Source organism: Oncorhynchus masou, chromosome 26 (assembly GCF_036934945.1).
Source record: "Oncorhynchus masou masou isolate Uvic2021 chromosome 26, UVic_Omas_1.1, whole genome shotgun sequence".
Classification (NCBI taxonomy): Eukaryota; Metazoa; Chordata; class Actinopteri; order Salmoniformes; family Salmonidae; genus Oncorhynchus; species Oncorhynchus masou.
The window spans coordinates 15846343-15871805 of NC_088237.1; the positions used below are offsets into that span (position 1 = coordinate 15846343).

The 25463-nt window shown below is 45.4% G+C and overlaps 2 protein-coding genes across 3 annotated transcripts in view; one reads left to right on the forward strand and one right to left on the reverse strand.

The window, feature by feature from the left end:
* The first annotated feature begins 83 nt into the window (after positions 1-83).
* On the forward strand, positions 84-8546 carry LOC135514546 (coiled-coil domain-containing protein 3-like). Its single transcript, XM_064937973.1, has 3 exons — positions 84-1097; positions 1388-1562; positions 7728-8546. Exons 1-3 carry the CDS (start codon positions 703-705, stop codon positions 8034-8036), a joined length of 879 nt encoding a protein of 292 aa, XP_064794045.1. The 5' UTR covers positions 84-702; the 3' UTR covers positions 8037-8546.
* A 3286-nt stretch (positions 8547-11832) lies between these two features.
* Positions 11833-25463, reverse strand: part of LOC135514882 (calcium/calmodulin-dependent protein kinase type 1D-like) — a 71952-nt gene continuing 58321 nt past the window's right edge. For both annotated transcript variants that reach the window (XM_064938559.1, XM_064938560.1), the window contains exons 6-11: positions 23986-24061; positions 21967-22079; positions 15942-16020; positions 15773-15860; positions 15246-15531; positions 11833-15134 (exon numbers count right to left, since the gene is read on the reverse strand). In XM_064938559.1, the coding sequence (XP_064794631.1) occupies positions 15010-15134; positions 15246-15531; positions 15773-15860; positions 15942-16020; positions 21967-22079; positions 23986-24061 (767 nt within the window). In that variant the 3' untranslated portion in view covers positions 11833-15009. The remainder of the gene's footprint in view (positions 15135-15245; positions 15532-15772; positions 15861-15941; positions 16021-21966; positions 22080-23985; positions 24062-25463) is intronic.

Below are 25463 nucleotides of genomic sequence, written 5' to 3' on the forward strand. Positions count from 1 at the left end.
TGCCTAAGAAAGCACACAATGCTTGACGTGTCAAAATGAATAAACAAGCAACAACAACAAAAGCAAAAGAAGGCTTTACGCACACTCGAGAGCATGCCCGCATTCCTCCTCTCCATTACAAATATTTCTTTAATAAGCCTATAAAAACGTTGTTGTAGTAAAACCGGGCGGTTCAATGATTGGCTGTGTAAACTTTTGGTCAGTCTGATTGGTCGGAGAGATCTTTGCGAATGAAGGGGCTTTGAGGAGCCTTCTGGAATGTCTTTGAATGGGACTGGATTTGCGCTGCATCGGGCTAAAAAAAATGCACATTTAAACACCGGGTCATAACATTGGATTATCTGTCTGTGGATATACTTGAAGTTCTCTGTCTTTAACGGAATTAACAGTTGACAAACGTATGCCACTGCTCAAGGAGACCCAGATTAAAAACCGGGAGCAGGTCTGTTTCGCTCTGTGTGTGATCTGTCAAATAGTTTTCATCCAACATTTTACTGGAACCAATGAAGTTTTAACTGACTACAATTCAACGGTACGATAACAGTGCCGTTATCATATGCCCCTATATAAATGAGCTTGACTTTTTATTGGAAAAAAGTAGGATTTATTTATAGAATACGTTTTAACGGATTTGTGCCCTAGAGGAGAAACGAATAACAGGACTACCCAAAGTGAAAGACAAGAATTACGTGCACACCAGATATGATGATCTTTGCGCCCTTGTTTCTCGCTCTTGGGTACATGGCGAGCTTTGCGCACGGGTGCCAACTGCCAACCGAGTGGCGTCCACTGAGTGAGAACTGCCGTGCGGAACTGGCGGAGATCATTGTGTACGCCAAGGTGCTGGCAATTCACCGGGAGCAGTACGGCGGGGCAGAGGGCCTCCACAACTCCCTGCCATTCCCGTACGGGTATGGTTATGAAGGCGCCGAGGAAGGGTTGCTCTACTCCGCAGAGGTGGAGCTCATGTGCGACCAGGCGTGGGGCAGCATGCTGGAGGTGCCGGCGGGCTCGCGCCTCAACCTGACAGGGCTGGGGTACCTGTCGTGCCAGTCTCACACCGTGATGGAGAACTACTCCTACATCTTCTTCCTCCGGTGAGTCAGGATGACCTGGTGAGTCAGGATGACCTAGTGACCGGGAACCTGTGTACAGCGCACAGAATCACAAATACATTAAAAAGAGCGTGATACATCATAAACACACACAAAAGCATGACATAGATTTTATAGCATATTGGCCTACAATATTTAGCTCCTCTATGCTCTCCTTTCTGGATGCACTGGGTGATATAATACAGACTTGAGCCCCTTTAGGGGTCACGTTTTGAACCTATAGGAAGCATGCACTCATTCACTCACAGTGTTTGTTTGTTTACCTCCTACAGGATGGATGAGAACTACAACATCCTGCCCCACGGGGTCAACTTCCAGGACGCCATCTTCCCAGACACCTTAGAGAACCGCCGTACATTCTCCAGCCTGTTCCAGTTCGCCAACTGCTCCCACAGCCAACCCCTCCAGACCTTCTCCCCAGAATGGGACCCCCAGGAGGACAGCAGGGTAGGACTACTCAACACACTGTATCCACTGTACATAATTGGGAGGGGGGGTGAGAAAGGGAGATGGAGGGAATATGGGTTTGAGAGGGATAAAGACAGAGAGAAAATTAAAAAAAATAGAGAAAAGGGTAGATGAATGGAGTGGGCGAAAGAGAAAGAGATGAAAGATAGAGAAGGGAGATGAATAGAGAGATATGGAGAGAAAGGGTCAGGAAAAGAGAGATGAGAGGGCAGGGTCCTCTGGGCCTGAACAGCCCCCCCCCCCACCCCCACACACAGTTTAAGAGTCAGACACAGAGACCGCACCAACAGACAGACTGCCTGCCCAGCAAGCTGTGTGTTTGTGTGTGTCTAGGTCACGCTCCTTTAACTTGACTCTGAGATCAAAGCAGTCATTGATTAAGTCATGTGACCTCCTCTGATTCCCGAGGCATGATATTAATGTCAAAACACCCAATGGACCAAAGACTGTCGCTGACCTGGCCACATGCTCATAGTCATACCCCTTCGGTGTTCACAGGTGTTAGCAACATGCTAGTAGTTTCACGTGACTATATTTTCTATTTATTTAACTAATTAAAACTAGTTAAGAACATATTCTTATTTACATTGGCCTACCGGGGAACAGTTGGTTAACTGCCTTGTTCAGGGGCAGAACGACAGATTTTTACATTGTCAGCTCAGGGATTTGATCCAGCAACCTTTCGGTTATTGGCCCAACGCTCTAACCACTAGGCTACCTGCCGCCCCATATATATGGCTTACACCTACGTACCCATTCTTTTCAGACCTGCAGACACTGAAATGCTACGGGTCTCTGGGAGACTGGAGAGGAGGGGTGATGCCATGTGAAACCTCAGAGGTACAGTGGTCAGGTCTTCTCCTCTTCCTGTCTCTATCCCAGAGAGCCTTACTACGTTGACGGAAGACTTGTGACACATCAGGTGTCGGGTTTCTGATGGGTTAACAGGTTGAGAGGTTAGAAGTTAAGGGTTAAAGACACTCTGCGTGGCGTGAGCGCAGGTGCTGGCATGCAGGGGTTGCAACCTTAGGAGGGCTGTGTGTCCATGTGGAGGAGCAGATGTGTGTGTGTTGTCAGAGGTTACGCTATAGAAATATAGACAAAGTTAATAGGAGGAAAAACAGGCTTAAAAATGATACTACAAACCCTGTGGGAACTGTACAATGGAACCACAGCTCACACACACCCACACACACACGCAGTGGTGTAGTGGAGGGTAAACGCAACACACACACAACCTCTACACCTGTGTAACGTGTGACTGAGGCTCTCTCCAGTGATGTGTTGGGCAGATGGAGGTGGTTAGTTAGGGAATGGCTGGGAGGCTAGGATGATGAGGCTACAGTAGTCTGCTCTGGAGATTTCCTGTGGGAACGCTGAGGTTGCAGATGGACATCTCATGCAGGCTGGCCCTGCTGGAGGGGAAGGAAAGATGAGAGCGCCTCCACTTACACCCAAACCCCCAATTAGCACTGGATTAAACCCCTTCTTATGCACTCCAGAGCGGTTCCGGAGCGCCAAAACGAATCCATGGACACTTTGTCCTCAGAATTCCTTCCCTCAGTGTTCTCTCTTCAGACTTCCTCTCCTTTATTGTAGAGAAAAGCCTGCAGGGGTTGATAAATGAGAGATAAATAGCGACCAGTAGGAGAGAGAAAGAGGGAGGGAGGGAGGAAAAGATAAAGACAGATAGGAGAGAGAAAAGAGAGGGAGGGAGAGATAAAGAGACTGGAGTTATATGATTTAGATTATTGTAAAGTGGGTTCCACTGGATGAAGGACAAAGCTCTGGATGGGTCAAATGACTTAAATGTAAATGTAAATGTTATAGGGAGATGAAGGACAAAGCTGGGTCTCTTATATGAACAAATGGCATTGTACCTCAATGCTTCTCCAGCCTAAATGCTGCATCTTCATAACAGTCAGTGTGTTCTGTGAGTCAGCTCTGAGTCGCTACCTGATGTCAGGAACTGTAGTAACAATAGTGTAATAACCCTCCCTTTCTAACCCCTTTTAATGGAAGTTTCATTTCGGTGAATTCAGTCACAGCAATGGGAAATACTTTGTCATCTAATGCACCCTAGCGTTCTTCCCTAGGGCATGGAAATATCAAATTAGACCCCCCCCCCCCACACACACGCACAACTCCCCCACACATGCTCTCAGTGGAGTATTCACAGTGTGTGTACTCTGCCAAACAGAAGGACAGTGTTTGCTCCATACTGTGGCTGCTGCACTGTAACTCAAGCATGTATACATACCAACCAAGAACCAAGGTGAAATTTGATGTCCATCCAGGGACCCAGGAAGTCGGGAGAGGGCTTAAAAACCTTCCACTAGGGGCAACGGTGAGCACCATTACCATGAAGTAGCTTGCGACTTGCTAGGGTGTTGTGGACGGGAGTAAACTGTGAGCTCTGGCTCCAAGGGTCGTGTGTTCAATCCCAGTGTAAACTGTGAGCTCTGGCTCCAAGGGTCGTGTGTTCAATCCCAGTGCAAACCTTAACCCTTAACTTAATAATTCGGAATGAATGCCTAAATGTAACTGTTGCTGTTTCTTTTGTGACTGTAACCCTATCCCAAACTTAACTGCCAAAATGTGCCGTTTGGATACATTTCTAAGTGTTATGTTAGGTGAAACGGGAACAAACGTCGGAATCTGAAGTCAAATTGGTAAAACAGTGAGATCTTGTTGCACATTCAGTCACACACACACACACACACACACACACACACACACACACACACACACACACACACACACACACACACACACACACACACACACACACACACACACACACACACACACACACACACACACACACAGTTGGATTACTCACACACACAGACGGTGTTTAGATGAAGGTTTTACAGCTGTTCAGAGGCTGTAAGAAGGAGGACCTCAGTTCAGGTCAGAGGGGAGACTGCTGTGTATGTTTATGGGTCTGTGTGCGTGTGTTTCTGTGTGTGTCTGTGTGCTGGTGTGCCTGTTTCTCTAAGTGGTGTTTACACAGATGATCCTCCACAGCAGGTAGGTAACACCCGGATGTTTTGACAGGTGGTGCTGGGTATAGATGGGTGGATGGTTGGGAGTTAGCTTTGGATAATGTCCCAAAGTACCAGGTCTCTAGCCCCGCGACTAACATGGTACACAGCGAGGGAGTGTCGGATTGGGTGCAATGTTCCCTCTAAACTGCGCGTGTTTGCGTGGCCACGCATCTCCTCCAGGACTGCCGCACAGAAGAAATGCCAGACTGCACAGAGAAGCAATAGAACTTCACTGAGTTCACCCCATTAGTTTGCACTATATAGATCAACGCTCATTCTGTGATCGAATCAACATTATATCAGCCCCTTTTCAATGAAACAAACCAAAACAAATCTAACTTTGTAAGACTGAGTCTGATATCTTGTTGCAGGCAGAGCCAGAGAGCAAGGAAGTAGAATTCTACTGGCAGGGGTAGCCCATGAGCGATCAGTTCAGATCAGAGCACAGAGCCATGGTGTGCACATTTGTTGATTCTTTGCTAGTTAGCGAGTTACTAGCCCAGTTATAGATGAGTATAGGTCAGCAATGGGGAGAACTTCTTCCTACAAGAGCACAAACGTGTTTGCTACATTTCAAGCTGTCTTTGAAAAGGTAGTTGGTAAAAAAGCTTATGTCTTAATTAAAGGGCCAGTGTTGTATTTTGACACAGGCTTGAATATACACATAAGCCAATAGGCAGAGGGTTAGCCGACAATGTCTAATTCTCTGTATGGTAATAATAATGCATTTTATTTTGTAAAGTTGTTTCTTGCATCATACAACACAATACAATGCAAGTTACAGCCATCTATTTGTCCCAAGGTGTTACAGACCAAGTAGAGAAAAACAACTTGCACACTGTTCTTGCTAGTATCACTGCTCTTTATTAAGCTTTGCGTATCGACCTGAAGGCCTTCGTCAGAGTCGAGGGAAAATAAACATGAAAACTTACTTGATAGGTTGATGTCCTCGTTGAGGTTTTACAGACGTGTTTAATAGGTTTTATGTAGACACTTTATTCGAATACTTATGAAATGCACATTGTTCTATTTGGTAACACATGTTTATTTTCCCTCGACTCCCACCCCATTTAGATGCACTGAACGGATGTGGGTGGAGCTATGTCTACACAAGGGTGCAAATTAAAAACACTCACAAAGCTCCGACGAAGGCCACGAGTCCGATATATAAAGCTTAATAACAAGCAGTGATACTAGCAAGAGCAGTGTGCAGGTTTCTTATTTTTCTCTCATGTTATTCAACTGGTACCGTGCAACTGCAATAAAGACAGCTCGGACGTGCGAGTGCCTTTTGAAATTTGAGTTACAGAGCAAGTAAAAATCATGAATTCATGTCAAGCACTTCATAATGTATAAGCGTTTTTAAAAGTCTAATTCAATGTAGGCCTGAATTGAACGCCACATATTAGGCTTTATCACAGAAATCACAAGCTATTTCCATGTTCAAATGTTATGGGATTTGCTCCATTGGTTTTGTTGGTAGGCCGACATTATAATCAAGTAGCCACAATAGCTTATTGGCTACTATCTAGTGTTCACTGTAAATGTGCGGCGGAAGTTGCAGAAGAATTCTCACAACGTTCAAGTTTCCACTCACAAGACCTAAAATTTGCTCAGTGCCCCCAAAAATACAAGGGAACATTGATTGGGTGGTTTAGGTTTTTTGAGGTAAACTATCACTACACTCTAAAAAAATGGGTAAATATTGGGTAAATATTGAACACATGCTGGGTTATCTTTACCCAGACAGTTGGGTGGTGTGAATATCCCAACATGTTGTGTTGTTTGGATTACCCAAACATTGGTTCATTTATTCAGTTTTTATTCAGTTTTATGCTGGGTTGACCCAGCAGCTGGGTATGTTATTTGCAGGAGGCATGGCCTATTAGGGGTAAGTCTTTCAGGGTTCTTTTTTGGCCACCTGTGAGAGTAAATGTCATTACGGTTAAAATTTCAATGTTCCTTGAATATTTTTGCACATTATGTTCTAATATACAATTAACAACATTATTATTTACATATTGTAACAAAGTGGTAACTATCCAACTATATAACTCATAGCTACAAAAGTGTCATTGTTCAACCTTAACATGTGATGACAATACAACAGATGAACCGGAATTACATTTACCCTTACAGGTGGCCAAAAACAACTTCCTGAAAGCTACGCCCCTACTAAGCCATGCCTCCAGTGTTCTGATCTGACCCGGTGGGTCATATCTCAATAACCCAGCATCAACAATCCAACTAAGTGACCCAATACCAGCAACCCAACATTTGGGTCATCCAAACAACCCAACATTTTTTAGATTGCACACTGTCCGCACATTTAACAGTCAGTACTCTAGTACTAGGAGTAACAGTATAGAAGAGATAAATTATTTGAACTATTCTGTTTTTCCTTCCAGATACCACTCTATGTTTAAACGGAGATGGGATGCTTGTTAGGGCAGAATGGGGCCCTCCGCAATGCTGACCTGTAGCCTAACGTAGCATTAGGAAGGGAAGTCCCACAGAGAGGTCTCGCCCCGCCAATGAGCTGGAAAATTGTGGCCCCTCAGAGCTGTCATAACTCCGGGCGAGATGACAGGGTACTGTACTCGACAGAGGCTCCAATGCACCTTGATTCACTGGAGGGAAATAGGAAGAGGGGGGAGAAGAAAAGCACCAGCCAAGGAGAAGTAACTAAGGCAGTGGAGTTAAATGAACAAAAGGAACACACACTGATGGGAAGATGATGTCACTGGGGCTCACACACTCTCCTCCTGATGCCAACCGACAACATACTAACTGGCATGCTGTATTCTGCCCTGTATTTTCTGAATACCCTCAGCTCAACGTCCCTGTTGCTCTATGCTCAGATAAATACTCAGAGACTGATCTCACAAATTGAGTGTCATGCCTTTTGAAAAGGTCGAGACACAAGTATCATTGAGTTGTACACTAAAAAGTTCACCAGTTAGTGCACCCCATTTAAAATGATTAAGTGAATGGCACTTCTGCTAATAGATATTCCAATCCAATGTTGATTTAATTTCTCTCTCTCTCTCTTTCTCTCTCTCATTCTCTTCCTCTCTCCTCCCCTCCCCTCCAGCTCCTGTGCTCCTCGGTGCAGGGGGCTCTGTTTGAGGAGGAGGAGAAGAGCAGGAAGCAGCAGGAGCGCCTGGGCCAGCTGGAGAGGAGGAACAGGCAGCTGAAGGAGCGTGTCCGGAAGGTGAAGCGCTCCCTCCGGAACGCCAGGAAGAGCCAGCGCCAAGCGGAGCAGGAGAGGCAAGGGCTGGAGGAGAGGCTGAGGTCAGCGGAGAGACGAGCTGGGCACCACCTCAATACTATCACACAGGAGGCTACGCCCAACAGATTCCAGGAGACTGTGTTACACCGCACGCCACACACACCGCTTTAGTCTCTAGACGGGATGTTGTTAAAGACTGCTGGGCAGTCTCTCTAATTCCTGTTGTTCACAGGCACGCACGCATGCATCCACAAACTCACACAATACTCATTTAGTGTCATATTCAGCTATATATACTGTAGCTCCTACACATATTACATAGAGAGGGCATCCAGTAGCCCTCGAATAGCAGACAGAGGGAATTGGTATTAGTGAATGACTAGAGAGAATGAGAGAGATATTGTGTATAGTTCCTATTAATACACAGCACCGTCATACAGCTGATGGCTAGACAGATGAAATGATTTAATTTAGAGTGAGTATATGATGAGTGAATGACTAGAGTGAATGAAGAAAGTGAGGTTACTTTCTGGTAGGTGTGTCTGTGGGCATTTGTGCCATGTGTTGTCTGTTGCTGTCCTCGTGCCAACACCACCAAAGAGAATGTCCATGAGGCATTGGGATCATTATATATGAATGTATTACTGAAGCTGCATATAAACTCTAATCAGGCATTACTAACGCTTGGGTGTTTTATTTCCAGATTACACAATGTGTTGTTTTTGGCCAAACAAACTAAACACACCAACTAAAATTCCATTCTCAGTAAAGAGAGAGGTAAAGAAAAGAGAGAGTGAGGGAAGAGAAAGAGAGAGAGTTGTGGGTTGCTGTTATGGGCTCTTCTTAATGGGTTTCCCTCTCTCCTCCAGGCACTGCGGGACAAAGCCAGATGTGCCACCCCCACAGAGACACACACACACACACTCACACAGAGTCTTTTCTCCCCTCCTCCTTTGCTGGAGTTCGTGTCCTAAGACTTGAACCTCATCACGAAGACCCCTACAGTCTCAGACTAATACCTGCAACTGTAGGGGACAACACACTCGACACACATGCACTAACACAGATCCCCACTCTTCTATAGTCTGTCAGTCTATGCTAGGGACACAGAGCAGAATGGAATGTGCTTATGTGCTTTGCTGGGCAGGAGAGAGGGAGAGACAGCAGGACTTTATTGAAATATTTATTTAATTCTGCCTTCAAATAACCCCTGGATCACTGTTGTTCTTTTTGATGCTCTATTAGACTCTGGACTGGCCCTGAGAAAAACACCAATGCCTCAGAGACAGAGAATATGGAGAGGAGAGAGTGACAGCAAAATGAATTAACAGAGTAATACGTTTCACAGATCGTCACCTGCATACCAGTTTAGATCCATCTACAGAGGAAAGTGACAGAGACGAATGAGGAAAAGGATGAAGAGGTGAAAAAGCAAGACAGGAAGATGTGATGGAGTAGGAAAAGCAGGAGGAGGAAAGAGAGAAGGATAGTTCTGGCTGCCATTTCAGTATATCCCATCCATTGTAGGCCCCCTATGGAGCCTACGTAGGAGAGAGTGGGAGGGATGAGGGGCTGTGTATCTGGGCACAGAGGAGAGAGAGAGGGAGGGATGAGGGGCTGTGTATCTGGGCACAGAGGAGAGAGAGAGGGAGGGATGAGGGGCTGTGTATCTGGGCACAGAGGAGAGAGAGAGGGAGGGATGAGGGGCTGTATCTGGGCACAGAGGAGAGAGAGAGGGAGGGATGAGGGGCTGTGTATCTGGGCACACAGTATCTGGGCACAGAGGAGGGAGTGGGAGGGATGAGGGGCTGTGTATCTGGGCACAGAGGAGAGAGAGAGGGAGGGATGAGGGGCTGTGTATCTGGGCACAGAGGAGAGAGAGAGGGAGGGATGAGGGGCTGTGTATCTGGGCTGAGGGGCTGTGTATCTGGGCACAGATGGGGAGAGAGAGAGTGGGAGGGATGAGGGGCTGTGTATCTGGGCACAGAGGAGAGAGAGAGGGAGGGATGAGGGGCTGTGTATGGGCACAGAGGAGAGAGAGAGGGAGGGATGAGGGGCTGTGTATCTGGGCACAGAGGAGAGAGAGTGGGAGGGATGAGATCTGGGCACAGAGGAGAGAGAGAGGGAGGGATGAGGGGCTGTATCTGGGCACAGAGGAGAGAGAGTGGGAGGGATGAGGGGCTGTGCATCTGGGCACAGAGGGAGGGATGAGGGGCTGTGTATCTGGGCACAGAGGAGAGAGAGTGGGAGGGATGAGGGGCTGTGTATCTGGGCACAGAGGAGAGAGAGAGGGAGGGATGAGGGGCTGTGTATCTGGGCACAGAGGAGAGAGAGAGGGAGGGATGAGGGGCTGTGTATCTGGGCACAGAGGAAAGAGAGTGGGAGGGATGAGGGGCTGTGTATCTGGGCACAGAGAGGAGAGAGGGGAGGATGAATCTGGGCACAGAGGAGAGAGAGAGGGAGGGATGAGGGGCTGTGTATTGGGCAAAAGGCAAAAGCTGGGCACAGAGGAGAGAGAGAGAGGGAGAAACACTTTAAAACCCCAGTGAAACCTCGGTCAACTATCCACCCACACCATGACCACTCGTCCAACAACAGCAGCCCCCCCACCCACACTTACCCCCACTGAGTGGCTCAACTCGCTCTGAGAATGTCACATTGTGCGTGTGTCTAAGTGTGTGTGTTGCTTTGAGTTTGTTAACGTGTATGAGAGAATGATCTCCCTGAGCATTCCTCTGGCCAGCCCTGAGCACAAGACAGACGGAGAGAGAGCAGGGGGGACGATGTAAACAAGAAGAATGGGGAGGAATTTGCACACTACTCAGAGTCCAGATCCATTGTACAGGTTCAAAGGTCAATAACTGTGAGAGAGGACAGAGGCTGATGTGCTGGGAGTGAGTATGAGTGGTGCTTAATGTGGCTGCAGTTTGAATTGGCCCCCAGTGCCAGAAGAACTTCAGGGCAATCTGAGACCACTTTCACCAATTAAGTCCCAACAGCACTTATCTGTAATTACTGTCATACCTTAACCCAGGAGCAGCTCAACAATGGAAAAAACAATTACAATCACACTTTGCTATAAGTGGCGAGTTCTAAATATATTAGTGAATTAACAGTCATTTGCTATACAATTAGAAATAATGTGTATTGGGAAAACAACGTTGATGTCTGAGACAATTGTTCGTGGAATGTTTTATGATGTGATTATTATTATTCGACCATGCTGGTCATTTATGAACATTTGAACATCTTGGCCATGTTCTGTTATAATCTCCACCGGGCACAGCCAGAAGAGGACTGGCCACCCCTCATAGCCTGGTTCCTCTCTAGGTTTCTTCCTAGGTTTTGGCCTTTCTAGGGAGTTTTTCCTAGCCACAGTGCTTCTACACCGGCATTGCTTGCTGTTTGGGGTTTTAGGCTGGTTTTCTGTACAGCACTTTGAGATAACAGCTGATGTACGAAGGGCTATATAAATACATTTGATTTGATTTTGTGAGCATGTAGATCAGGGTCTTCACATTCACTCAGACACAGTGTCATGGCTGGACCTGAAGTGGGTGTGTGAGAGTAACATCTGGCCCTACATCTGCTAAACGTCTGTCAAATGTGTCTGATGTCTGTTGAGCATCCGGGGTATGCGTCGTCTTTTTGAAGTCAGGGTGTGTGGAAGGGTTATGGAGGGACGCGACTTCTTTCTAATCTTTCTCTGGTTGAACGGAAACTGGTCAGGGGTCAGCAGACAAGCCAATTAGAAGTGGAAATCAATCTAAGTGCAAAAGCAAACTTTGAATGGCTTAAAGTGTAGCAGTCGCTGCACACACACACACACACACACACACACACACACACACACACACACACACACACACACACACACACACACACACACACACACACACACACACACACACACACACACACACACACACACACACACACACACACACACACACACACACGGAGACGGTTGCTTTATGATCGTTCAGGATTTATTTCAGGAGAGAAAAAAAAACAACTCAGTCATTCTGGCTTCTGTCATCGTCATGGTAACTGATATGTGCACATGATTGTCGAAGGCATCGGATATACAAGCCCCATAACAGAAGGTCATCACAGCACAGTAAGAGTAGCAGGGCAACTCACTCTGCCACACAAAGTGGAAGGAGGTGTCTGCTTAACGAAGTAGGAAGAATGTTGCCCCTTACCACTGATACAAGGTCAGATATTTTCTCATCCCCCTAATGGCTTAGGTTCAGATCAAAGAAGGGTATTCTGATCCTAGATCTACAGTTGTAAGTATCTATTGATTAAGGTTCAGATTTAGGGAGGATATTTTGATCCGAGATCTATGTTTATGTTAGTATCTAACAGTTAAGGTTTAGATTAAGGGAGAGTTTTCTGATCCTAGATCTGTGGATAAAGGGAACATCTACCAGGAGTCGCTAGTGAGAGACCGCCACACAAGATGGAGGTTTGTTTTGGTCACATGCAGAGTAAATAAGGCCAATTCCCCAGGGTCTGGACCTCACAGGAACCCACAGGGAGATGCAGTGGTCCCCAACAATACTCTGCTCTCTATGGACACATTGATCTTCTTCTTTAGATATAGATACAAACATCATTCAATGGCATATAACGTTAATGCAAACACTTGTGGAGGTGAATTTCTTTAAGCACTTTTCAACATGCTTTGCATTTCATCTTCAGAAAAACCTTGTGATGCATTGTGGGATTTTTTTTTCTCATGACAGTTGATCATGGGCATGTGTTTCGGTGTGTTGTGTTGCCTGTTGCCGTAGTGTCAGTGAGCAAGGGGGCAAAGTGGACGACCGATGACTTAGGCAGATACGTGTTAAAAAAAAAAGAAAAAAAAAAAAGCACAGTTCCATAACAGTGGATGTCGTATCAGTCAAAGCTTCAACGTTTACACACATTGCAAACTAAAGCCTGAGTTTACTTTTACACATTTTTTTATTTGATCAGATATTGTTTAGAATGCTGATGGCGTTATCTCCATGGTAACTCTGTAGATGGCAGTTACTGAGTGTTTGGTACAGTATGCTCTGAATATCGTGGTATCAAAGCCCAGTATGGTGTGGGATGTAGGGGTGAGGGGGGCTGTAGCTAATTTAAAACACATTAAACATTCCAAAGAAAATACAATCAACCCCCCCACACACACGCCGGCATTGCACGACATTCGCAAAGGTTCTCTTAAAAATTATCATTCACAATTTATTTACAAGACGTTTTCAACAAATATATTCATTCGTATCAGAAAACAAAATGCTTGCCTCGATAAAAAATAAATAAATAAACAAAAACAGACCCTTAAAGTAAAGTCTACCCACCCCCTAAAAGAATCCAGTCCATGACATCACTCTTAATGATGGTTGACCCAGCACCACGAAACCAGGTGATAATACTGCATTATGACCCCTAAATGTAGGCTATATGCATGCTGTGTCTGGCCATTGTCTGGTTAGGGGACCCTGGTGTCATGAGCGTAACAGTCCCAGTGTTGTGTGAAACTTCTACAGTATACAGTGAACTGGTCTTAAAGAAACTAGAAAGAAAAAGAGAGGGAGGGAGGGTGGGACAGAGAAGAAAGGAGAAGGCAAGGGGGAGAGAAATCGAAAACATCTCGTCTTCGGTCATCTTTCTCCAGATTATCAGAGTTCAGCCCTTAAGTTTCAAAACAATCCATTTCTCAGTGGGGATCGGCCAGGGTTATAGGTCTAGCTCATAGCTAACCATCAGTTTTTAATCAGGTAAAATCAGTTTGTCCTCATGTTCCCTGTTTCAAGACTGCTTTGGCTAGACATTACAATGACATAAAGGGATCGTTGGACTTGCATTTAACAGAGGCTGACCACTGGACACTCTGTAGACAAATCTGTGCTCGCGAGCAGTTTCTACAGCAACAAGGGTCACCACGGCGCCCAGTCCAAATCCCTGAGAACTTGTGTACTGGGTGCCGATTGATGATGTCATCATGATGATGGCTCTTGTGGTGAGGTCATGGCTTTGTAAAAGGGATGGGGGTAGAGACAACAGCTCCACCATCTTGGATCGTGGGAAACTGATACTGTAGGTCAGGGGTTCCCATGCTTACACAACAGTACAGAAATGGCTGCTCTTCTACATGGACTTTTTCTGAGGCCCATTTGGAAGTGCCTGGTTTCCTACCTGTAGCCCCTGATCTTTAGGGTGGGAAACCCCACATATAACTGGTGATGGTTAAAACTAACAGCACTCTCCAACTCTATCCTAAACCTGCAGTGCGTTTCATAATATACTGTATATGCGTCCCCTATAGGATGGTCGTTATGAAAGTCTTCTAAAGTAAGACAATAATTAAACATTGTGCATGTTTCCTTAACAAAGATGTTGTACAATGCTCTGACCCCATTTTGGGCATTTTAAAACAGTTTACATTCTCTATTCTCTGTCTGATAAATTCACGTAGATGAGAGTCTAACTTGGTGGCTGTACACACATTATCTACGTCTGAAACCGCGTCCAAACCTCATGTGCAAATAGATCAAGCGCTTACTCATGAAACATCACTCAACAGTCTTATGGTACTTTTAAAGCACGTCTTAAACATGGACGCAAACGAAGAGAAATCAACATGAACATGGAAAAAAAGCGCAAGAAAATAGAAATGAAAAATAACCCAGTTGGTAACTGTTAGCCCAGCGGATGAAATATAGAAAATAAACAGAATTTTAAAAACTCACAAGTAGAACCTTATAGAAGATGTAGGAAAAACTAGAGGGAAATTGAGTTTGACTGACATAGACAACACCCAATTCGACAGAAGCTTCTGAAAACACACCCACTTCACTCATCATGGTCTCTGACAGAAACAAACACTCAAAGGTAAACCAATCAGTAATGATCTCGGAGTGGGTGTGGTTCCACAGTCGACACAATGGGCGTGTCCAAGGTGAGTATGGCATGTTGTTATTGGTGTAATGGGTTTAGAGTCCTCTGCTCTCCCAGTCCTCCCAGATGCAGCATGGGGGAGGGGCAGGGCGGGGGTAGTAGGGGCACGGTAAGGAAAGGGAGGGTGCGGTTTTCGCCCACGCTCTCTCTCACAGTGCCGTAGCCTCCCAGCTGGTCCCCGCGGGACCTGGCGTCACTTAGTCTCTGTTAGTACTGTGGCAACAGTAGAGGGGTGGGGCCGGGTGAGCTCCGTCCCCCCGGAGGGGGAAGAGGAGGCTGCAGATGCCAGGCTGCAGGGGGTGGGAGTAGCTGGGGCACCTGGAGGGAGAACAGAAGCTATGAACACACAGTCAGAACTAACAAACTGGTAGTTGGTGTTTACTAGTTTATGGTTTGTGTGTGTGTGTGGATGCATACATGTCCACTTACAGTCCTTGTGAGGCGAGTCCACAGAAAAGCTCTTCATAATGGCTGCATTAGGGTTCTGGCTCCGAGTCTGGCTTGGACTCGGAGAGGGTTGAGTAGAGCTCTGGCTAGGGGTCTGGTTGGGAGTCTGGTTGGCCTGGTTCTGGTTGGCCTGGTTCCTTTGGTTCTGCATCTGTGCGGCCCGGCTGTTAGGAGGGTGAGGGTGAGAGCTGTCCATGCTGTGGCCCATACTGCTGCTCAACTGCAGTCTCCTCATGTGTCGCACCACTGCAGTGGCATTAAAGGCTTGCTGGAGAAGGAGAAGAGAGAGAGAAAGGGAGAGAGAGAGAGAAAGAGAGAGAGAAAAGGGGAGAGAGAGAAAAAGGGGGAGAGAGAGAGAAAGAAAGAAAGAGAGAGGGAGAGAAAGAGAGAGAGCGAAAGGGAGGAGAGAGAGAGAGACCAGTATATGATTTATAAAATCTACACGAAATAAGCAAACACTCAGACACACTCGGACACTCAGACATTTATTACCATACATGCAAACGTACCCTCCATTTGCTCTTAGCAAAGTTTTTTCTGATCTGTCTGCTCACAGACTCGTGGATGTTCTTGCAGAGGGCTGTGTCCCCAGCGATCCTGAACACACACACACACTCATGTGGGTATTATGGGACGTTAATGTGTGTGCGCGCATTTAAGATCAGTGTGTTCTCTCACCATGGGTGTCTGAGGGCCTGGTCACAGGTGAAACGCTTCGCCGGGTCTTTCTCCATCAGACTGCCGATAAAGTCTTTGGCTGTGAAAAACAGAACAGTTGCTCACACTCATCACATCATACACAAACAGTAAACAGTCAGTGTAAGGTTTCCCACACTCCCTGGCCAGTGTACTGAATACCTGGTCGAAGGCTCAGCTCTCTTTCCTGTAATAACTATTGTTGTTTTACGGTTTACTGGCAGGCAGGGGGAATGGTTAGACTGGTGCCAAACTGGAGAATATAAAGTTCACAGATCATGTCTGTGAAGAACTCTTAAAAACACCCCTCCCCATCCACCTTTTGGCAAATCTGACCATGACTCCATCTTGTTGCTCCCCTCCTATAGGAAGAAACTAAAACGGGAAGCACCCGTGCTTAGGTCTATCCAACGCTGGTCTGACTAATCGGATTCCACGCTTGAAGTTTGCTTCGATCACGTGAACTGGGATATATTCCGGGTAGCCGCAGACAATAACATTGACGTATCGTCTGACTCGGTGAGTGAGTATATAAGGAAGTGTATAGGAGATGTGGTGCACACTGTGACTATTAACCTCTTGACGCTAGGGGGCACTATTTTTATGTTTGGAAAAATAACGTTCCCAAAGTAAACAGCGTATTTCTCAGGACCAGATGCTAGAATATGCATATAATTGACAGATTAGGATAGAAAACACTAAAGTTTCCAAAACTGTCAAAATATTGTCTGTGAGTATAACAGAACTGATATTGCAGGCGAAACCCTGAGGAAAATCAAACCAGGAAGTGGCTTCTATTTTGAAAAATCCATGTTCCATAGCCTGCCTTTGCTACATTTAAAGGGATATCAACCAGATTGCTTTTCCTATCGCTTCCTAAAGGTGTCAACAGTCTTTAGACATAGTTTCAGGCTTTTATTTCGAAAAATGAGCGAGAAAGATAATATTGCGTCATTGTGTGGCCGGTAGCCAGCAGCGTTTTACTTGGCGCAACAGAGTTTGGGTAGCCATTGCCTTTCTCTCTGCTACTGAGAAAGACAGTTGCGGTTGATATATTATCGATTATATATTTAAAAAACAACCTGAGGATTGATTATAAAAAACGTTTGACATGTTTCTGTGGACATTACAGATACTATTTGGAATTTGCCTGCGTTGTCATGACCTCTCTTTCCTGTGGATTTCTGAACATAACGCGCCAAACAAATTGAGGTATTTTGGATATAAAAATAATCTTTATGGAACAAAAGGAACATTTATTGTGTAACTGGGAGTCTCGTAAGTGAAAACATCCGAAGATCAAAGGTAAACGATTAATTTGATTGCTTTTCTGATTTTCGTGACCAAGCTATTTGATGCTAGGTGTACATAATGTTTTGTTGAGCGATCGATAAACTTACACACGCTTGGATTGCATTCGCTGAAAGCATATTTTCAAAATCTGACACGACAGGTGGATTAACAAAAGGCGAAGCTGTGTTTTGCTATATTGCACTTGTGATTTCATGAATATAAATATTTTTAGTAATATTATTTGAATGTGGCGCTATGCAATTCAGCGGTTGCTGATGACAATTATCCCGCTAAAGGGATGGGTAGTGTCAAGAAGTTAAAACCTTCCATAACCAGAAACAGTGTATTGATGGCAGCATTCGCGCAAAACTGAAAGAACGTACCACCACATTTAGTCATGGCAAGGCGACTGGAAACATGACCGAATACAAACAGTGGAGTTATTCCCTCCGCAAGGCAATCAAACAAGCAAAGCGTCATTAGAGACAAAGTGGAGTCGCAATTCAACGGCTCAAACACGGACATATGTGGCAGGGTCTACAGACAATCACGGATGACGACAAGAAAACCAGCCCCATCACGGAAATCGACGTCTTGCTTCCAGTCAAATTAAACAACTTCTTTGCACAATTCCAGGACAATACAGAGCCACTGACACGGCCCGCTCCCAAAGACTGTGGGCTCTCCTTCTCCGTGGCCGATGTGAGTAAAACACTTAAATGTGTTGACCCTCGCAAGGCTGCCGGCAAAGACGGCATCCCAAGCCGCGTCCTCAGAGCATGCCCAGACCAGCTGGCTGGTGTGTTTACGGACATATCCAATCCATCCCTATACCAGTCTGCTGTCCCCACATGCTTCAATATGGCCATCATTGTTCCTGTTCCCAAGAAAGCTAAGGTAACTCAACGACTATCGCCCCGTAGCACTCACTTCGGTCATCATGAAGTGCTTTGAGAGACAAGTCAAGGATCATATCACCTCCACCCTACCTGACACCCTAGACCCACTCCAATTTGCTTACCACCCCAATAGGTCCACAGATGATGCAATCACCATCACACTGCCCTATTCCATCTGGACAAGAGGCATACATACCTATGTAAGAATGCTGTTCATTGACTTCAGCTCAGCATTCAACACCATAGTACCCTCCAAACTCATCATTAAGTTAGAGTCCCTGGGTCTGGGACCCTGTGCAACTGGGTCCTGGACTTCCTGATGGGACGCTCTCAGGTGGTGAGGGTAAGAAACAACATCACCACTCCGCTGTTTCTCAACACTGGGGTCAATCAAGGGTGCGTTCTCAGCCCTCTCCTGTACTCCCTTGTTCACCCACGACTGTGGCCATGCACGCCTCCAACACAATCATTAAGTTTGCAGATGACACTACAGTGGTAGGCACTACAGTGGTAGGGTCATCAAGTTTGCACCCTTGTGGGACCCCAGTGTTGAGAAACAGCGGAGTGGTGATGTTGTTTCTTACCCTAACAACAACAACGAGACGGCCTACAGGGAGGAGGTGAGGGCCCTCGGAGTGTGGTGTCAGGAAAATAACCACTCAATATCAGGAGAACTAAATAGATGATCGTGGACTTTAGGAAACAGCAAAGGGAGCTTCCCCCATCCACATTGACAGGACAGCAGTGGAGAAGTTGGAAAGTTTTAAGTTCCTCGGTGTACATATCACCGACAAACTGAAATGGTCCATGCACACAGACAGTGCAGTGAAGAAGGCACAACAGCGCCTCTTCAACCTCAGGAGGCAGACAAAATTTGACTTGTCACCGAAAACCCTCTAACATTTACAGATGCACAATTGAGAGCATCCTGACGAGCTGTATCCCTGCATGGTACGGCAACTGCACCGCCCACAACCGCAGGCCTATCCCAGAGGGTGGTGCGGTCTGCATCACCAGGTGCAAACTACCTGCCCTCCAGGACACCTACAACACCCAATGTCACAGGAAGGCAAAAAAGATTATCAAGGACAATAACTATACGAGCCACTATCTACAGTTGATGTCAGAAGTTTACATACACCTTAGCCAAATACATCTAAACTGAGTTTTTCACAATTCCTGACATTTAATCCTAGTAAAAATTTCCTATCTTAGGTCAGTTAGGATCACCACTTTGTTTTAAGAATAGGACATGTCAGAATAATAGGAGAGAGAAAGATTTATTTCAGCTTGTATGTATGTCTTTCATCACGTTCCCAGTGGGTCAGAAGTTTACATACACTCAATTAGTATTTGGTAGCATTGCCTTTAAATTGTTTAACTTGGGTCAAATAGCTTCCAACACTCTACTCAGCAAACTGGATGCAGTTAATCACAGTGCCATCCGTTTTGTCACTAAAGCACCTTATACCACCCACCACTGCGACCTGTATGCTCTAGTCGGCTGGCCCTCGCTACATATTCGTCGCCAGACCCACTGGCTACAGGTCATCTACAAGTCCATGCTAGGTAAAGCTCCGCCTTATCTCAGTTCACTGGTCACGATGGCAACACCCACCCGTAGCACGCACTCCAGCAGGTGTATCTCACTGATCATCCCTAAAGCCAACACCTAATTTGGCCGCCTTTCGTTCCAGTTCTCTGCTGCCTGTGACTGGAACGAATTGCAAAAATCGCTGAAGTTGGAGACTTTTATCTCCCTCACCAACTTCTAACATCTGCTATCTGAGCAGCTAACCAATCGCTGCAGCTGTACATAGTCTATCGGTAAATAGCCCACCCAATTTTACCTACCTCATCCCCATACTGTTTTTATTTATTTACTTTTCTGCTCTTTTGCATACCAATATCTCTACCTGTACATGACCATCTGATCATTTATCACTCCAGTGTTAATCTGCAAAATTGTAATTATTCGCCTACCTCCTCATGCCTTTTGCACACAATGTATATAGACTCTCTTTTTTTCTACTGTGTTATTGACTTGTTAATTGTTTACTCCATGTGTAACTCTGTGTTGCCTGTTCACACTGCTATGCTTTATATTGGCCAGGTCGCAGTTGCAAATGAGAACTTGTTCTCAACTAGCCTACCTGGTTAAATAAAGGTGAAAAGAAAAAAAATGTTTCAGGTAGCCTTCCACAAGCTTCCCATAATAAGTTTTGGCCCCTGAGTCAGGTTTTAAGGCCTCCTTGCTCGCACACGCTTTTTCAGTTCTGCCCACAAATTTTCATTAGCATTGAGGTTAGGGCTTTGTGATGGCCACTCCAATACCTTGACTTTGTTGTCCTTAAGCCATTTTGCCACAACGTTGGAAGTATGCTTGGGGTCATTGTACATTTGGAAGAACCATTTGGATCCAAGCTTTAACTTCTTGACTGATGTCTTGAGATGTTGCTTCAATATATCCACATAATTTTCCTACCTTACGATGCCATCTATTTTGTGTAGTGCACCAGTCCCTCCTGCAGCAAAGCACCCCCACAACATGATGCTGCCACCAATGTGCTTAACGGTTTGGATGGTGTTCTTCGGCTTGCAAGCCTCCACCTTTTTCCTCCAAACACAACGATGGTCATTATGACCAAACAGTTCTATTTTTGTGTCATCAGACCAGAGGACATTTCTCCAAAAAGTACGATCTTTGTCCCTATGTGAAGTTGCAAACCGTAGTCTGGCTTTTATGGCAGTTTTGGAGCAGTGGCTTCTTCCTTACTGAGCGGACTTTCACGTTATGTCGATATAGGACTTTTTTTACTGTGGATATAGATACTTTGGTATCGGTTTCCTCCAGAATCTTTACAAGGTCCTTTGCTGTTGTTCTGGGATTGATTTGCACTTTTCGTATGACGGCTGCGTGGTCCCATGGTGTTTATACTTGCGTACTATTATTTGTACAGATGAACGTGGTACCTTCAGGCATTTGGAAATTGCTCCCAAGGATGAACCAGACTTGTGGAGGTCTACAATTTTTTTTCTCAGGTCTTATGATTTTCCCATGATATCAAGCAAAGAGGCACTGAGTTTGAAGGTAGGCCTTGAAACACATACACAAGTACAATTCCAATTGACTCAAATTATTTCAATTAGCCTAATAGAAGCTTTTAAAGCCATGACATAATTTTCTGGTATTTCCCAAGCTGTGTAAAGGCACAGTCAATTTAGTGTATGTAAACTTCTGACCCACTGGAATTGTGATACAGTGAAATAAACTGTCTAAACAATTGTTGGAAAAATTACTTGTGTCATTCACAAAGTAGATATCCTAACCAACTTGCCAAAACTATAGTTTGTTAACAAGACATTTGTGTAGTGGTTGATAAACGAGTTTTGATGAATCCAAGTTATGTAAATTCCGACTTCAACTGTATCTATTCTTTACTATCTACTGCATCTCAGCTGCTCTGTCACTGCTCATCCATATAATTACATTCATATATTTATACTTATATACTCATCCAATTCCTTTACTAGATTGTGTGTATTAGGTTTTGTTGTGGAATTGTTAGATATTACCTGTTAGATACTGCTGCACTGTCGGATCTAGAAGCATTTCGCTACACTCGCAATGTCATCTGCTACCCACGTGTATGTGACCAATAAAATGTGATTTGACAATACACAAATTCCAAGAGGACGACATCACAGCATAGAGAAAGTAGCCATGGTGGTGTCCATATGTGCCAGGTGGGAGGTAGAAGAGGAGGAAGGTGCTCTGTCTGAAGGGGATCCTAACTCCATCACCCACAGCATACCTGAATCAGATATGTCGTCCCAGTACGGTGCATCAAACTCGTAGTCTGCTTTGAGGATCTGCTCAAAGAGCTTGGAGTCATTTTCATCATAGAATGGAGGATAGCCACACAACCTGCAGACAGACAGGAAGTGAGCTCATAAAAGTTAACACATGCATTCACTTCCTACTTCAGGGAATAGTTTACTTTTAAGATGATAATAGAATACCATGAGGATGAATGAGATAAATGCTTAAACAACTATTCAATTGATAACAATAAACTGACAAGGTGAATGTAATGTATCCTAACCCTTTTCTCTGTCTGCTCTCCTAAACTAATTCTGGACTAATTGAGCTTCTTCAAGTGGCAAAACGATTTCCATAGAAAACATTAGCCGCCATTATGATCAAACCTCATTAAAATGCCTTTCTCCATCGAACTCTGTTCTGCCTGATGTGGTCGCAATGAGCTTTTTGTTTTTGTGCTTTCAAATTTGGTTAAAAGATTCCCCCGCAGGAGCCCGAGCGATTATTCCACCTGATTACCTGATGCGATCGCTTCACACCTGAGGAGAGGCCCAACCAGGCATGCCGAGCCGGATTGTGTTGTGGTGCTCAGGATCGGCTAACGAGGTCCGAGGCCTGTTCTAATGGTGCTAATGGCTAAATGACAAGACGGGAGTAGCTCACTGATCAATGGGAACTCACTATGGAAACATCAGGGGTCTACCGTCCAGAACTGCATATTCTTGGATTTAATGTATTTACTTGAACTCTAAACACATATTTGGTCTAATTTAATATTGCCTAGGCTATTCACAAGGATGTTTGAGGACTACTTATTGAATATATACAAACATTCACAGTTTATTCCACCAGCTGGACTGACTGACTGTGTGAACGCTGTTTCTCAGACCATTATTTCTCCTCGCTCACATGTGTAGAGGTGACAGGAGCGCGCGCGCGCACACACCCACACACACACACACACCCACACACACCTCTAAGGACCCTAGTGACACCTAGTGATCCTTATATCCAAAGCTGTGTAAGCATGGATAGTTACATAACAGCTACATCAATAAACTGACAGAGATGTATATAAACAGGTGAAAACAGAGAACAGAGGATGTCTGAGCAATTGGGGCGGGAGAAGGAACAAGGGGAGAGGGGAAGGATGAGAGAGAACCAGAGGGCAGAGCCTGCTTTGCACTTCACAGAGCTCATCTTGCGACAAACCATTGAGAGCCAAGAACAACACAGAAAGGGAGAGAGGAGCAAAAATGAGGAATGTTTTCAGGGGATGAGGAAGATTTGCACTGATGCTCTAATGACTGAGGTAAGGCACGCCTTTCTCCTGTTCTCACAGCCTTTATTGTTCTATTACCCCTATTCACCCTGTCTCTAACCCTGAACTCTAACCCCTAAACACACATACATCTGGAACTCAGTCAGCGAGAGCTGAAACACACATAGCGCTAAATCTGCTCTGACTCAGAGGTTGTCCACATACAGACAGAGGGGTGAAAGACAAATGAAAAACAAAAGAGACATGTTGAAAAGTCTGTTTTTTCTCCTCAGAAGCACTATGTCCATACATGGTGACTGAGCAGAGCAGAGTGTAGCAGACCAACATCTGGGTCTGATGAAAGGAATAGAGAGAGGTATGATGTTGTGTCATTCTCCATTAATGGCCATTACAAAACACAAACATCCACATACATGGTGACTGAGCAGAGCAGAGTGTAGCAGACTAACATCTGGCTCTGATGAAAGGAATAGAGAGAGGTATGATGTTGTGTCATTCTCCATTAATGGCCATTACAAAACACAAACATCCACGCACACACACAATAAGTCAAACTTGTGTGAACTTGTGTAATGCATCTGCACTCTAGAAGACATGAAAATCACAGAGTGACCAAGGATCCAAACCAAGGCCCTCAATATAAAGGTGTGAATTCTGCCCTCATGGCATTGACTGGGTATGAGAAGACATAGCATGTCTGTAGGAGTACAACAGACTGTAAATACTTACAGGATGTATGCAATGACTCCAATGGACCAGCAGTCCACTGCCTTACTGTAGGGCTTCTGAGCAAGAACCTCCGGAGCTGAGAGAGAGACAGAGACAGATATGTGACTTGGATGACATAACTGGAGACAGTCAGAGATGGAGAGAGACGGACATAGAGACATGTTCTCCGCTGTCGAGCCCAGAGCTGGGGCTCATCCTATCAGAGGCTGTGACACCCCCCCTCCGTGGGCGATTAGAGACAGAGAAGCCTGTCCAGACTAATCAATGATAAAGGCCCAGACAAAATAAAACTGATATCACCCAAACAACAGCCGCCAGACAGGACAAAATCAAAGATTGAGGTAAATACAGATTACGGAACAGGAAACACACACACAGTCACAAGCATAGACTCACACACACAGTCGGACACGCATACAGTCGGACACGCATAGATGCGTGTGCACTGAGAGGCTCAAATGTAATACTTTTTTTTGTTTAAACTTGTGCTGGGCTGAGTGTGTGTGGTACGTATCTCCTTTAACAATACGGCCAACGTGTGTGTGTGTGTGTGCGTGTACCCAGTATGTGTATGCATGTGTCCACTCTGATGGTGGGCCTGTCCAAACCACAGAGTCTGGTCTTAATTCAGCCATCCCAGGCGCTAACCCTGGGCTATTCATACCTCAGGAATGCAGGCTTCTCAATGCCATCATCCAGGACCTGCTATATTTAGCAGCATTTCTAATGCAGCAACCATCACATTACAGCCTCTTAGAATGGAAAAGGCCTACAGCAGCCCACAGCAGATGGGGAGGGAGGGATGGAGGGACAAAAACTGCAGTGGCCTCATCTCACAAGATTGTTGGATAGAGGGATGAGGAAGGAGAACAAAGGCGTGTCTGAGCATTTAAAGCCAATGTCATGTGCATGGGACAGTTCCAATGTCATTAACTAGTAAGGTGTTGTTTAGCTGGCCTACAGTACATCGGCTACAGTTCCCTATGGATAAGCTTAAACAAGTGTCTGCTAACTGACTTAAGTGTCGATGTAGGAGCGTGGATAGGACCTGGCAGATAAGACGTCAACATGATGAGTCTTCAGAGTGTCTGACTACCAGAGGCACTGTCCTACACGTCAACATGATGAGTCTTCAGAGTGTCTGACTACCAGAGGCACCGTCCTACACGTCAACATGATGAGTCTTCAGAGTGTCTGACTACCAGAGGCACCGTCCTACACGTCAACATGATGAGTCTTCAGAGTGTCTGACAGGATCTGTCATGGAAATAATGTAAAACATCTGTCTCCCACACACTCCGTTGAGATGAAAAATCACACACACACACACACACACACACACACACACACACACACACACACAGGGATGCAGTATATAAATCCCCATGTCTGACACAGGGATGGCAGTCGTCTGGCGCGTAGTGCACTGCAGTAGAGCGCCCCGCCATGTTGGCTCTCTGACTCAGTCGCTCTGTTAA